Source organism: Schistocerca americana, chromosome 4 (genome assembly GCF_021461395.2).
Source record: "Schistocerca americana isolate TAMUIC-IGC-003095 chromosome 4, iqSchAmer2.1, whole genome shotgun sequence".
NCBI classification, from domain to species: Eukaryota; Metazoa; Arthropoda; class Insecta; order Orthoptera; family Acrididae; genus Schistocerca; species Schistocerca americana.
In genome coordinates, this window is record NC_060122.1 from 503,952,238 (window position 1) to 503,967,081 (window position 14,844).

General features: G+C 37.1%; 1 protein-coding gene across 1 annotated transcript in view; it reads right to left on the reverse strand.

Moving 5' to 3' along the window:
• Positions 1 to 14,844, reverse strand: part of LOC124613585 (laminin subunit gamma-1-like) — a 193,811-nt gene that overhangs the window by 163,757 nt on the left and 15,210 nt on the right. The window contains exons 3-4 of the mRNA XM_047142301.1: positions 12,300 to 12,559; positions 5,220 to 5,389 (exon numbers count right to left, since the gene is read on the reverse strand). Of these exons, the coding sequence (XP_046998257.1) occupies positions 5,220 to 5,389; positions 12,300 to 12,559 (430 nt within the window). The remainder of the gene's footprint in view (positions 1 to 5,219; positions 5,390 to 12,299; positions 12,560 to 14,844) is intronic.

The window sequence follows — 14,844 nt, forward strand, 5'->3', positions numbered from 1 at the left end:
TAGGAGGCTGCAGTCCTTACCATGTCTTTAACTGTCACCCTACTCTGCTACAGGGATACATTTGTTCCTGAAAATTAACATTTTACTTTTATGGGTAGTGGTTTTCTGTTTAACAAATCCCAGTGTAACATCATCACTCTCTCTCTTTTTAAATTGTCCGCACTAACGGAATACCTCTTCAACATGATTTTGAATTTATTTCTACTGTATTTACCTGACTTACCTTTAGAAGTATGCACTCATGACAATTGATTGAGCCACTCTGTCTCACATATGAACATTTATGAAAAGGTTATTGTAAAAGCCTTTGCAAAACATGTCAAATAGTTGTATCTGAGAGCCAGCCACCAGGTACCTACAACAATTGTTTAGCATGCCCCTCCCACCCAACGTCGGTATAGATAGCTATGAGTTTATTCATATGAAGTGAACTTTCCTTAATGGGTTTGTTATGTTTTATATCAGTGACATTGTATCTCATGGATAGTGCTTACTTTCAAACATAACTTCAGCTGTAACTCCACGACTTGCAATGGCAGCAAATAGAACTACTTTAATGTTATCTTATTAGTAACTTTGTTACATCACTTGTGGAAGTGATGCAATCTAAAGAGAAAAACCCCTACTATACTCAACCCCTTTCATATTTAAACACTACCCCTTGGCATCCCACTAATACCCACTGGATAGAGTGTTGCAGTTCTGGAGACATTTCAAGGGATGGCATCAATGCATCACACACCACAAACCTCTGCAGCACCACAGCGTACCTTGCACTGCTGGCCCCCACCTCACACACAACACACTGCCCACTGCTACTGTACATTGCCCCTCTTAGCAGTTGTGTAGGTCTTTCAACTGTATGCATAAGGCAAGACACAGCAAGGCCATCACTTTGAGCTCATCAACATTTCTGGACTGATAAGAAAGACTAAAAAAAACATAAACATTGTAAAACTGTACAACTTTTACCAAACTTGTAGATCCACCCTACTAATTCAATGGAATATGGTACTATAATAACTTCCAACTTCCCCCTCCCCCCACCCCTTCATTCGTAAGGCTCCATTCCTGCACTGACTGTCCGAGGGAGTCTCAACGTCTAATCATTTTTGTTAACGCCAATAACTGACTCCAGTGGAATATCGAGGATTGTATAGGAACCACCTGCTTGGAGGGGGTAGGTGGGTGGGGGGAGTACATTTTAAAAATTTTATTGGGGACTTCCATTCCTTTACTTCAAGTTGAGATGCTGTGAAGACTGTTCACAACCTATTGATGACTTTGGAAGATGCAGCTGACCTGTTGCTGTTCACACAGTCATGATTGCTGATCAGGGGATGCTTAGAATGGACCTCACTCATCCCTGGCCAAAAAGGGCATGAGAGGGAATCACGTGGTGCAGCAGATGCAAGTACCTGGGGAGCAAAGTGTGATTGCTTCTCTCTCCTGTTTGCTGACCTTCGACCTGCTAACATGATCCTCTTCTGCATTACCATGCCATCCTCAGGATTTTGTCTGTAATGGTCAACTTTTCAAGCAGTTAGTTGTTTCCCCAGGTTTTAGACACTTTTATCAACGATAAAACCCTGCAAGGTTCTCTTCAAAGTTTCAGAGGATTCTATTGGTCCAGATACCCTCCCTTAAAATTGCTCCCACTATCCTGTACATCTGTAACAGATTTTATGGCCAGTGTTTTTATTTTAGAGGCAACTGTGGATATTAAACTTAATCTAAATGATATTTCAGAGGACCTTGGAAGAAAAGACAATGCATTTTCAACTTAGAGGAGACCAATGCCACAAAAGCTAAGTACAATACTTTATTTTGAACCATTTAGTTGTTCTTGCTGCTATAGAGTTTGTTATGTAAATCTCATGTCCTGTGAGTGCACACACCAGTTCCAGACAAGAAAGCTGAATGATGTTCCAACAGCAATGGTAGTCCTTTCAAGTATCTTCTCTAAAGAACAGTTTTTGTTTTCATTGACTAGAGTAACTTGTTTTGTGTTACTTTATGAGCATTTTCCAGGTTACTTTTATTTTGGCCAGCCTGTATAATTTATTATGAAGTTTCAAATAAGAAACCTGAGACACCAATAACAGAAAAAAATCACAAGAATCTAAAGAGACTCATCTTTCATACTAGGTAAAGCCTTACTGCTCCATATCTTCATTTGTATGTGCAATCCATACTTATTACTTATTGAATTTAATGATGACATCTTCATAGACAGCTCTTTAAGTGAAGAATAGAACAATTTCTGCTGGCCACTGTGGCCGAGAGGTTCTAGGCGCTTCAGTCTGGAACCGCGCTGCTGCTACAGTCACAGGTTCAAATCCTGCCTCAGGTATGGATGTGTGTGATGTCCTTAGGTTAGTTAAGTTTAAATAGTTCTAAGTTTAGGGGACTGATGACCTTAGATGTTAAGTCTCATAGTGCTTAGAGCCATTTGAACCATTTGAACAATTTCCATGAGAAAAGTGCCAGACCTGGAACACATCCTTGACTTTGGGTACAGCTTGGATATTTTTTTCCCATAATGAAAGCTGATAGTATAGTCAAAATCAATAGTGCTGAATGCTGCCTCTAAACATCTACTCCTTAGTGAACTCACTACCTGGTAAGGGAGTTAGTTATTGAGGTCTTCAAATGAACACAGTTGAGCGAGCTAATTTTTTAGTCGGGAAAAATCAAAGATACCTTTATGTTAGCTTTTCAAATGCATGGACAGAAAAATTAATTCTGTACACATTATACTTGAAGAACACAAAGAGACACAAACACAAGTCATTTAAGAAGAAAAATCTTTCCTGAATTTGTTCGCTCACTGATCTAAATTGTCAAATACTTAAATAATAGAAAATCTGGGATGGAATAAAAGCAGTAGAATGCTACTCACTGCATAGAGGAGGCATTGAGTGGCAGGCAGGCTTACTGAAAAAACACTGCTAGATCCAGCAATCTTATTTCCATGAGCCTGCCCGCCACTCAGTGCTTCCTCTATGTTGTGAGTATCTATCTATGTGTCTATCCATTTCATATTGTTGTCAAATGCTTAGGCATACAGATGTGTCTTTATAAGTACAAACTCATTTTCATCTCTACAAAAGGAGTGCCTTCAAAATCATGGAAAGTCTAAGTTGCTATCAAAGCTAAATTTTGAATAATCTTTCACTCTGCAGCAGTGTGCACATTGTTTTGAAACATCCTGATATATTAAAACTGTGTGATAGATCAAGATTCCTACCATGTACTTCACCTTTCATGGGTGATTTTTTGTTACTGACAGCTATCCAGGCACGGCTCCCAGTGTGCCCTCACTGCTTTACTTCAACCAGTACCTCTCTCATATCTTCCCATAATGTTTGACATCTCAGAAAGTTTCAAAATAGCTGATGTAATATGTCCTCTTATGACCAATAAAAGAATTTGATTACAAGAGGCCTTTGTGCCCCCCTTAGGCTGCAGTTATAGTGGAGCTGTGTGGCAAGAGTGGAGCAGTGTGGCACGGCGAGCAGGGCAGCGATCACATAACAAACCAGCGCATGTCAGTGCAAGTGATTATAGTGGCACTGCATGTGGAGCAGCACAGAGCAGAGTAGCACTGAGCAAATCAAACAAGCCTGTTTCTGGGAGCAGTGACCAGAGCATTCGAGCGACTCTGACAGTGGTCGGGCAATGCCAGCAGAATTCGGCTTTCGCTGTGGGTAGCAGTGTCAGAACTGTTGCAGGTGCTCATGTTTCTTTTGTTGCGCTGTTGAGAAAATGATATCAGCAAAAGCTTTGATAGCACCTGTCTTTACTTGGCACCCTTTGTGAGTCCACCAAGACAACTATCATCACTACTGATTCTTTTTGGGCAAGTTATGTGATGATGTGGCAGCAGAATTACAGACCATAAGTACAGAATGCATTTCATTAATCTCTCATTTCTTTCACTGTCCTAAAATGAGAGGCAGTAATAAAGTTGAAGTAGCATAGCTGAGAAATATCTGAAAATCATGTTTTATTTTCAAAACCATCTCATTTGGACAGCTTCAGTTGAAGATCTATTAGAGTTTCATCCTGTGTGATAAATGCCTTGCACAGAATGCTTGATGTCTACTGTATTCTGCTCAACACTCAAGGATCCTTGTAGGTCAATGAGCATTGTGGAGAACATGTAAATTTCACAATGTTTTCAGCAAATTATGCTGAAGTTTCTACTGGCTTCCAAAATTTGCTCCACCTAGTGCTCATTATTCCAAAAGCACGTTCTATTAATCATCATGGTCTGGAAAAGCATTTGTTGAAATATTCTTTTCATGGATCTAAAACACACTGACTGTTAATACTTGAAATAATGCCTCAACAATGGATATGCCTAATCTCCAATGAATGCAAAAGGCAATCCAATTGATGTATTTAGTAGTGGATGGTCTTGAGGTATATTAATATCCCCTTCTTGCATTGAGTAAAATACACAAGAAGAATAAAATCTATCATCTTTCCTTTCCTTCCCATGTCTCCCAACATCTATAATAATATTTTTCAATGCGAACTTTTCGAAATTGTTGCAGTAGGTTACTTAATTTTAAAATATTACAATAACTATGACCATTAACAAAACAACAAGCAGTTCATCATAAAGTTGATGAGTAAAACTTTGAGATGCATTAGAATCGAAATTTTTCACGAAGTAGTTTCTTTATAATGGTTTCAAAAAGACTGCAGCTTGGCTGGCTTGCGTGTTTGCTGTCCATGCAGTCAAGCGAACCTGCTGGCTGCCGCACCACTCCCTGCCTCACTGTACCCGGGAGTGAAGTAGTGCTCTGGTAGCTGCCTGACATGCAGCTACACTCTGCACTGTTGTGCTGCTCCACTATAATCTGGGACTGAGGTAGTAGGTCTAATCTGTGCAGATTTTACTGTCACTTTTACTAGTATCTCACTCAAAGAGAATATAACATTTTACCATTGTACTTTTACTTGAATAAAGTGTTACATTTTTGTGGCAGGTGCGTGTGTGTGTGTGTGTGTGTGTGTGTGTGTGTGTGTGTGTGTGTGTGTGTGTGTGTGTGTGTCATGCATTTCAGAGTTTGCAAAGAGCAATGATGTTAGATTGTCATGGTCTTGTAAGAAAATTACTTATGTCATATGTATCATTGCATTTTTTCATATTTCTTGATATTCTAAGATATATACAAAAATGTTGAACTTTGTTGTTAGTGACTTACAGGTGCTGCTGATGTAGGAATTGAGTTTCCATAGATAACCTGTTTAAGAATTTTTCCAGCGCCTTCAATAATTATTTCGCCAAATGTCATGTCTTTGCCATCTTCCAGCAACCAAAGCTTGAAAGAAAACAGCTGGTTGTAGCTTGCTCGCTGGTCACCTAAAAATCTGTCTGAAGAAAATTGGTTTCAGTGATCGTAATTTTTACCTCAATGTATACAATGATCTAAGCAACATATATTACATGCCTTACAAACATATAGGTGAAAGTTATTTGTGTGCTTCAAGTTTAAGATCATTAGTTTTAATATTCTGCTTTCTGCAATATGATAAAAAAATCATGTATTACCTTCTAGACAGTTAAATACAGAAATTTTTCTTTGTGTATTATACCTTCGAATGTTGCAAGCAATACCCTGCCCAGACAAATATCAAAGGCTTTTTGGTTATTACATGCATTATTCTTATTATTATTATTATTACTATTATTACTATTACTATTATTATTATTATTATTATTATTATTATCATCATCATCAGCATCATCCTAAAGCATGGGTTTCCACAGTTAAGTTTCTTTAAAGGATTAGTTATATCTCTCTACAATTTCTGTGGAGCTGTTATTTTTCATGTGAAGAGGAAATTCCTCCTATCATAATTCATCCTCTTCTTTTTTCAAACTTTTGTTATAATGTAAAATAATACCACATGACTGTAACATGCCAGTGGTTGAGTGAGACTCATGAGCCATCTCAAAAGTGTTAAAGATTATGTTAGGCAGCTCTAAGGTCTTCATACTTTTCTGGAACTTCCTAAAACAATTCCTTCAGCCTGTTTTTCAATGTGCTGAAGATGTTGTTGTCAATCATTCATTATTCCTTGGTTTTTCAGCTTCTGTGTGTTGCGAGAGGAATTTCAATACCAATAATTTCATTGATCTTACTGATTTCAGAAATGGAAACATGTGATAAGTGTACAGTACTTACATCAATTCAGTAGGAATTATAATACAAAACACAGTGTCCTCTTTTATAGGTGCAAAGGACTCTTGATTATTCTTATTCATACAGCATTAAGCATGTAAATACTGTTGAAATGAAGACCATGTCCCAGTAATGAACATGCTTGACACACTTCAAAGTAAGTTATCACTTCAAAATGGTAAAAATTGCAATTGTACATAAAGAAATGTGAAAACAATCCAGGCAGAACATCTTGTAATTTCTGAAATGCAGTACAATTGCAGACAAAATCCGCTGACCTACAATTTTTGCACCCATTTTGAGTAATGAAAATAAACTCATGTATGGATGAAATTTTTGAGTAACATTTCCTGCAGTCATATAAATACAGAAGTATGTATTTGGTAACGTTTGCCCCAGGTGCTCACGGTGTGAAACCTTACATTTCCATCTATATATTTTCCAGACTACTACATACCTTACAGATGTTCAACAGTGTTTTTCCACCTTTCTTTTATGAAGAATAGTGTCTTGCAACTGAACAGTTTGAATGCAAGCAACAGAATTGTGTCAGCAAGCATTTCATCAATCCAATCAAATAATTTCAGATTAGTCTCCAATCAGTGTACGTCAACACTAGCACAGTCCAGTCATTAATTATGAAAGTAATATTCTCCTCAGGTAATATTGTGTTGAGTTCTTTCATCAACATGATTCTATACTAAATAGCTTACTTTGCATAGTTCCACTCATTGATGTGACATGGAATCATTTTCAGGGCAGTTCACTAATCAAACACAAATTACTCATTTCACAGAAATTTGCTGTAAGCACAATTTCTAATTTCAGCTGTCAAACGTCATACAGGCAACTGGTTGAAAGGATGACATATTAACAATAGCCTCACAATACTCTCTTATGAAGCTGTGAGAATCACAACAAAGAAAGAAAGGAAGATTAGGGTTTAATGTCCCGTCAACAGTGACATCATTACACATGTAGCACAAGATTGGATTATTTGAAGGAAATCAGCCATGCCCATTCAAAGGTATCACACCAACATTTTTCTTACGTGATTTAGGGAAATCGTGGAAAACCTAAATCAGGATAGCCAAACAAGGATTTACCATGCCACTCTCCTGAATTTGAGTCCTGTGTACTAACAATGCTCAGTTGTGAGAATCAGGAGCAAATATAACACTATGGACAAAAATACCTTCCACCATTCACAACTAACTCTAAGCCATGCCACTCTCCTGAATGTGAGTCCAGTGTACCAACAATGCTCAGTTGTGAGAATCAGGAGCAAATATAACACTATGGACAAAAATACCTTCCACCATCCACAACTAACTCTAAGCTTGCATTAAAAAATTGCAAAGTATGCAGATAAAAAGAACACTAAAGTCTGTGGTGTAAGATTGAGAGCAGGCTATTGGCCTTACTCCATGCAGAATGCAGCCTTTCTTCACTGTGCCCATTACCCTGGTCATCTTTTGACCATGGGAAAAATCCGTGGTACTCAATTGATAGAGGCTGAGTGGATCTGAGGTCATCCTGGAGGGATTGGAAAGGGAAAAGATCACTGTCTCTTTCCTGGGTTAACCCATGACCTCCAAAGTTGAGTCTAGTGCTCTACCCACTAGACTACCATGGCCACCTACCTTGTAAAATAAAGGTGCTGAAATATCTATCATGAAAGTTTTAGAAATAAACTGAAATATTTTCTACTTGACAAGTTTCGCTCCATACAAGAATTTCTGAATAGTTATCAGTATGTGACTGAGTTACATTTATCAAATTTTATTGTAGATTAAGATTAATTTCCAAAAAGTCCACTTATGTAAAAAAGGCCATTATGTAGCCATGTTTTCACAGGGAGAATGTATCTTATTTGTAGACCTACTGACACATTTCACTTCATAGCAAGTTTGGAAATATGTGTTGTGGGCTGGCAGGAGAGCCAACCCGTATAAATGGAGGAAGCCGAAAGGCACGCGTTTAAGGTCATGCAGGCTGGTGTGAGGTCTGGAACAGGACAAGGAATTTAGACTTCAGAAAAAAGGAGGTAACTGGTGGAATAATTAACTTTAATCCATTAATGTTGAACGTAGCTCTTGTCTGTACATTATTTTCAATATCAATAGCAACTGATAAAGACGCCTTGCTAGGTCGTAGCAAATGACGTAGCTGAAGGCTATGCTAACTATCGTCTTGGCAAATGAGAGCGTATTTTGTCAGTGAACCATCACTAGCAAAGTCGGCTGTACAACTGGGGTGAGTGCTAGGAAGTCTCTCTAGACCTGCCGTGTGGCGGCGCTCGGTCTGCAATCACTGATAGTGGCGACACGCGGGTCCGACGTATACTAACGGACCGCGGCCGATTTAAAGGCTACCACCTAGCAAGTGTGGTGTCTGGCAGTGACACCACAATATGACCCACAGAGCATGCAAAAATCTTAACTAAACCACCTATCTGTAAATATTTTATTTTGCTTTTTAAGATGAGTTGCTATTTTCATTGAATATTGTTGTTGGACTATCACAGCAATAGACAACACAAAACACCTACAGATATTAATATATACAAAAGTACAGTAGATCAGCTATTGGCATTATACCACTACATTACGAAGTGTAGCCCCCCAAGTCACAGAACATTATGGACAAGCAACATGTCATACAACTTGCTTTCAAATACATGTTCAGAGAGATTTTGTACAACTTGTGGAAGCATTTATATAATTTATGGTCTTTAAGCTCAGAACTTATTGCAATAGGAAACAAACTGAATAAAAGAGATAGGTTGACAGAACACATCCTGAGGCATCAAGGCATAGCTAGGATCACAGATATTAACTGATTTTGATACACTTTCTGCATGTAACCAAGTCTATAGTTGCTTTACAAGTTTTTTATAGCCAAGCAGTCATTTTATCTTTGTGATGTTTTGAAAATGTCTCTAGTTGTCTTTGAAAGGAGTTGAGCACTGACCTTATTACTCACTGTGAACTCCAAACAGTGGTTTGCTGAGTATAGATGTAGATGTATGCACCACACACTACCAAAATGATTGTTTGGTTGTGCCATTAAAAAATAAAACACTCAACAAAAATTCATATCCAACAAAAAGATTACACCAAGGGCATAGAAAAGGTGTAAGTGAGGGAACTGCAATAAGACAAAATCCTTTATTAAAAAACTTCCTTGTGGGGATTTATCTGTGTGCAAAGAAAGAGCTTTGAGATGTTCTTGTGCATTATTTAAACAAAACTGAGTGCTGGATTGCACACTTAACCTAAAACCTTTGTTTCTGCTGATTCCTGGTTAAATCACCCACCACTCTAATCTCAATTGCCTCTTTCATTACACTGTTCCATAAATTTGTTGCCTTCTTCACAGTGCGACTATCTTCATATCTGGTTTACTTGGCTATGTGAGTTGGTGTAATGCTTGTGTTACATACATTTTTATTCAATAGTTCTTATCGTCTGTCCGACATAAGACATGCCACATTAGTACTATATATGATTTACACCCAGTTTTCAGAGTCTTAGATTTTCTTTCATGCAACATAGTACGGTATATCTTTCAGTTTCATGGGAGGGACTGATATACATTTGAAACAACATTTTCAAAGCATTTTCCCAATCTTCCATGGAACAGTGTCGGCATATGGATTGTTTGTGATCCCAGCCGCTTCTTCACTGGTATCAGTGCCACCTGGAGATGGTGTCAGTTTGCTTAATCTGTTGTTCTAAGTAACTGTCCTTTTTCAAAACATCCCTTAGCTGCTGGAGATGTTCAGTAAGGTTTTGTTTCTGTCACAGCATGATCAGAACATCTCTGTGGTGGATGTGATGGGTCACAGCATGCAAAGTGAGTTTACACATACACATGTTTTGTAGCCTTTCTCTGCAACGGTCTGTTTAAACATGGAATAATGTCCTAGGAAATCATGATTTTAGTGCATTCCACGTGGCCATACTATAACTGTATCATCAACATAATCCAACACGTTTCTGTTGGTGTATCAATACCAACATTATGGCACAGACAATGAATCTGTTGGACAGTTGAAATGAAATGTCGTGTGACGAGGGCCTCCCATCGGGTAGACCGTTCGCCTGGTGCAAGTCTTTCGATTTGACGCCACTTCGGCGACTTACGCGTCGATGGGGATGAAATGATGATGATTAGGACAACACAACACCCAGTCCCTGAGCGGAGAAAATCTCCGACCCAGCCGGGAATCAAACCCGGGCCCTTTGGATTGACAGTCTGTCACGCTGACCACTCAGCTACCGGGGGCGGACTGTTGGACAGTTTAATGAATAACCCAGTCAAGATTAGAGTGACCGATAATTTAATCAACAGGGGCAGCAAAGTGAGAAGTCCAACACCTAGTTTACTTAAATCACATCTGAGTGCTCACTCTCTGCTTATAGCTAAATACCTATTAAGAGCCCTTTTAGTGAAGAGGTCTGTCTTATAGCATTTTTTCTGTAGCTTCTTTACATTTTAGCATCAATTTTCTGTCGGATGTGGATTTATTGTTCAAAGGCACTGGGAAAAAATTGCTAAGGTGGCTTGTAGCATATACCATTCACATTTTGGAGACCAGACAGTGAGAAAAGAAATCTGTGCTTTATACCTGTTGAGAACAAACAGGGACATTGTTAAATTATTGTGAAAGGAAAATTGACAACTCAGTTGCAAACACAAAGACTTATAAACCAAAAATTTTTGAATACAGTGTTAAGGATCACATATCTATAGCTTCTCGCATAGTAAGAAAAGAATGTAATACCATAGTATACCTGTCTTCTAAATATTCAGATCATCTTTCTAGATGTCCAATGTTGTGTATGCATGATCATCTGTCTACTTGTCTTGAGTTGCTAGTGAGAAATTTGGAAACTATGTAATACATGTAGTAAAGTGATGATAATACTAGTTCACACTACTAAACAAAGTGGCTGCTCTATAACAATCATGAGTAAAAAAAATCTGACTCAACTTACTCATCTCATGACAAAGTACAAAATAAATAAAATATTACACTTTCGAGTAAACAGTTTTTTATGTATAGCAATCATTTGAGGATGACAAAGCTCTGGCAGGTAGTGAGAACTCTTCAAACTGCTTATTTTTCTTTACAAGAATAATTCTGCATGCATATTTATATTCTTAAACTCAGTGCTCCATTTCTACTAGAGTTCTGATTTATCTCTCTGTCTTCCGTGCTACCACAGTAACCTTTGACAGGTTACCAAGGTTATGATTATCCACTGTCATGGACAAAAATAGTTGAACTCAGATAGGTCCTTCCAAAAGGAAGGAAGAATGTATTAATAGAAAAAAATCTGTCTTTCCTTAACACCCTGTCCAGTTAGCCTCTACTGACCCAGAGCTCTAGGTGACTTTTACAAAATCCATCCCTCTTCCTAAATCTCACTGGTCCTTTCCCTTAACCCATCTTCCTTCCCCTGCAACCCTTCTGCCAGAAGGAGCCACAGGCTCCAAAAGCAAGCAAACTTTAATATCTTCATATGTGTATTTCCCTGCTGCTACTTGGTGCGTAGATTTTTTATTTATGCAATTACATTATATTTTCAAAAATTGATTATTTTCATTAAAAATGCTTACATATTTATAAAGAATTTCATGTACAGTTCTGTGTACTATTCTGTACTTCCATGCATTCAGTCTGATGCCAAACTTAGTTTACAGTTTGCCACTGAATACTGTATAACTCTTAGTACTTTCATATCGCATGTCCATGTTCTCTGTAAATTACTTGCTGTTTCCAGCCAAATGTAGTTTAAAATTTTTGTAAAATTATCCTTCCTCCCATTTACTGGTGTTTTCCTGCATGATAACCGTCCAGTGTCACCCAATGATGGTGATGACCTACAAAGCTAAATACATATCTAATATGTAAATAAATGTCAATTGACCATTCACCATTTTTGTTTTTAATTCTTATATTTAAACTGCCAATATTGGAGTAACATATCTTATAAGTGCATAGTTGAAAGAGGGAGAGATTGGCTAGATGGGGAGTAAGGTACTGTGAAGCCAGCAACAGCAGCAGCAGTAGTAAAAAAGTTTCTGTACCTGGGGCTATGAATGTTACTGGTTCACCCTGTGAAGCATTTATTCCTATAGCCTGGATGTCTGCATCATATTTTATCTTTACAGGAAACCCATCATGATCCTCTGCTTTCCAGCCTTCTGCATCATATTCAAAAGTGCTTTTGATGACTGATTTTGAATATCCTTGAGCACTTTCACAATCCATTGAATGACCATGACAAAAACAAGGTGTGCAGCCAAATATATTCTTTTCATCAAGATTGAAATATCCATATATACACCTGTTAAATGTAAAAATAATATTTTATGCTAACATAGCAACTTGCATCAAAACATTCTGTCATCTTAAGATAATTCTCCCATAACACTATTTCCATACTGGAACTGAACTTTTTTTCACTTTTAACAAGAGACACACATACTTTTCTAAATTAGTTAACTAAAGTACAAAGATACCAACTGCTCTGACCCAAGGAAGGAACTATGGTATTTGTGATTTATTAAGAGGTGACTGATTAGAAATAACACATAACAGTTAAGAATAAAACATTATTACACAAACAATAATTTTTAATTTTGAAAAATGTATAATTCAGAAGCTGTATCTGAGTAAAAGCTGCAACCTTCTTTCAGTTTTAGACTGCCATGAAAGCAACAACACAGAAAACACATGGACGTATATGTAGTAACTGTTTAGGTATCAAAGTCAATGCCACAAAAACAGGTAGGAAAGAAATGAGATTAATTTTTATGACTTACGCATCTTATATATTAAATCCTTGCAGTTACGAGAACAAATCTGATGGCAAAAAAAGAAAGCTTAAAAAATATGCTAGAAAGTTAAGATTCACAATAAAATATGTGTAAAAAACTCATTATGGACATAAGTGAATGAAGGCAAGTGTTGGGTTGCACAAGTTTGGCAAAGATGATAAAAAGTTTAACAATGAAAAACTCAGTTGGTATTCAGATTGAAAAGTGGAAAAAAATTATTTTAGGCTAGCCTTCTTTAGTCACTGTCACTTTTAACAAATTGTGTCTACTTATTTATTCATTCATTCATTCATTCATTCATTGTGTTCTGCAGGTCCTATCAAGGAGGGATGTAAATAGAATCAAAGCACACATCAACAAAGGACATAGATATGACAGAAACTTAAACTGCCATATACATTATTAACAATAAACTATCACTCTACTGTTAAATGGTATTCATGCTTACATCATCTAAATTTAATGGAATAAATTAGTAATGAAGCTGCTGCTCTGAAAAAAGTTGCTGCCTCCTCAGTTTTAGAATACAACTGTTGTTTGTTATTAGTAGCTTAGCATTTGCTTCATTATAATGCTTTTTCTCAAAGAAAATATTTTTTTCGTCTATAAATACTGAATCCTATTTATGGTACTTTATCACTTGTTGCACATCTTTATAACAAACATTGCTACTTGTCTTGTAGTTAACAGAACCTTTCGGCCCCTGACTAGATATTCTAATAATTTGTTCAAAGAACTATGAATGAGGTATGCTTTTAATTTTGTTTTGTATTTGGTAGGGATTCCCAGCTTCTTGCTTCATGTTAGATGGGAATTCATTGAATATATTACCACTAGAGTAAGTAACATCATTCTGAAAACTGGGCAAGAAAGAAAAGTCTAGATGAAAATTATTTTTGTATCTTGTATTGCAAATGTGTATATCAAAGTCCAGTTGAAACTGTTTTTTATAATCAGCATCAAAAATCATTAAGGAGTAAATATGCTAGGAGGTGAGCAAGAAATCCAGGTAACATCCAGTTACTGTGGTGTGAAATTATTCATCAATTTCTAAAGGGATTTTTCAGTTCAAACAGAAGTTTTTTCATGGTTATACAGCTTCTGCCATAAAGTGAGACTGTGGAGACCTGGATACATACGGAGTCAACACAAGTTTGAGTGCAAGCATTGAAGCAGTGACTTACCTTTGATATCAAAATTACATCAAATTATCACTTTTGTCTTAAGTTCTTTGTGTCTGAGCATACTGCTACTGTGAGAGTCCAGTGATTTCATTATTTAGTGTAATTAATACAAATAAAGTGTAATACTTGTCGTTGATTCCATTCTTGCAGGATCTTTATAGCCATAAAACTATTCAGACCAGTATTTCCTTATTGCTTTGGAGTCTCTCTCTCAGTTAGTACGTTACATGTTCCATAGATCATTAGAACAATGCTTTTCTCAAAATGATGTGAAACAAGTCAGTTTACAAGGAGATATACACTGACTGACACACACACACACACACACACACACACACACCACACACACACACACCACACACACACACACACACACACACACACACACACACACACACACACTAGAAAAACAGTTTTTTAATAGAAATTCATCCATCGAACAGAGTAGTCCAGAAGAAATGATTTTTGGTTAAATTTAAAACTTACTTTGCTGCCTGTCAGACATTTTATGTTATTGGGCAAATAATCAAAAACATTTTTTGCTACACATCGAACTCATTTCTGAGTCACTGCCACATTTAATGATGGGTAATAAAAGCTATCTTTTC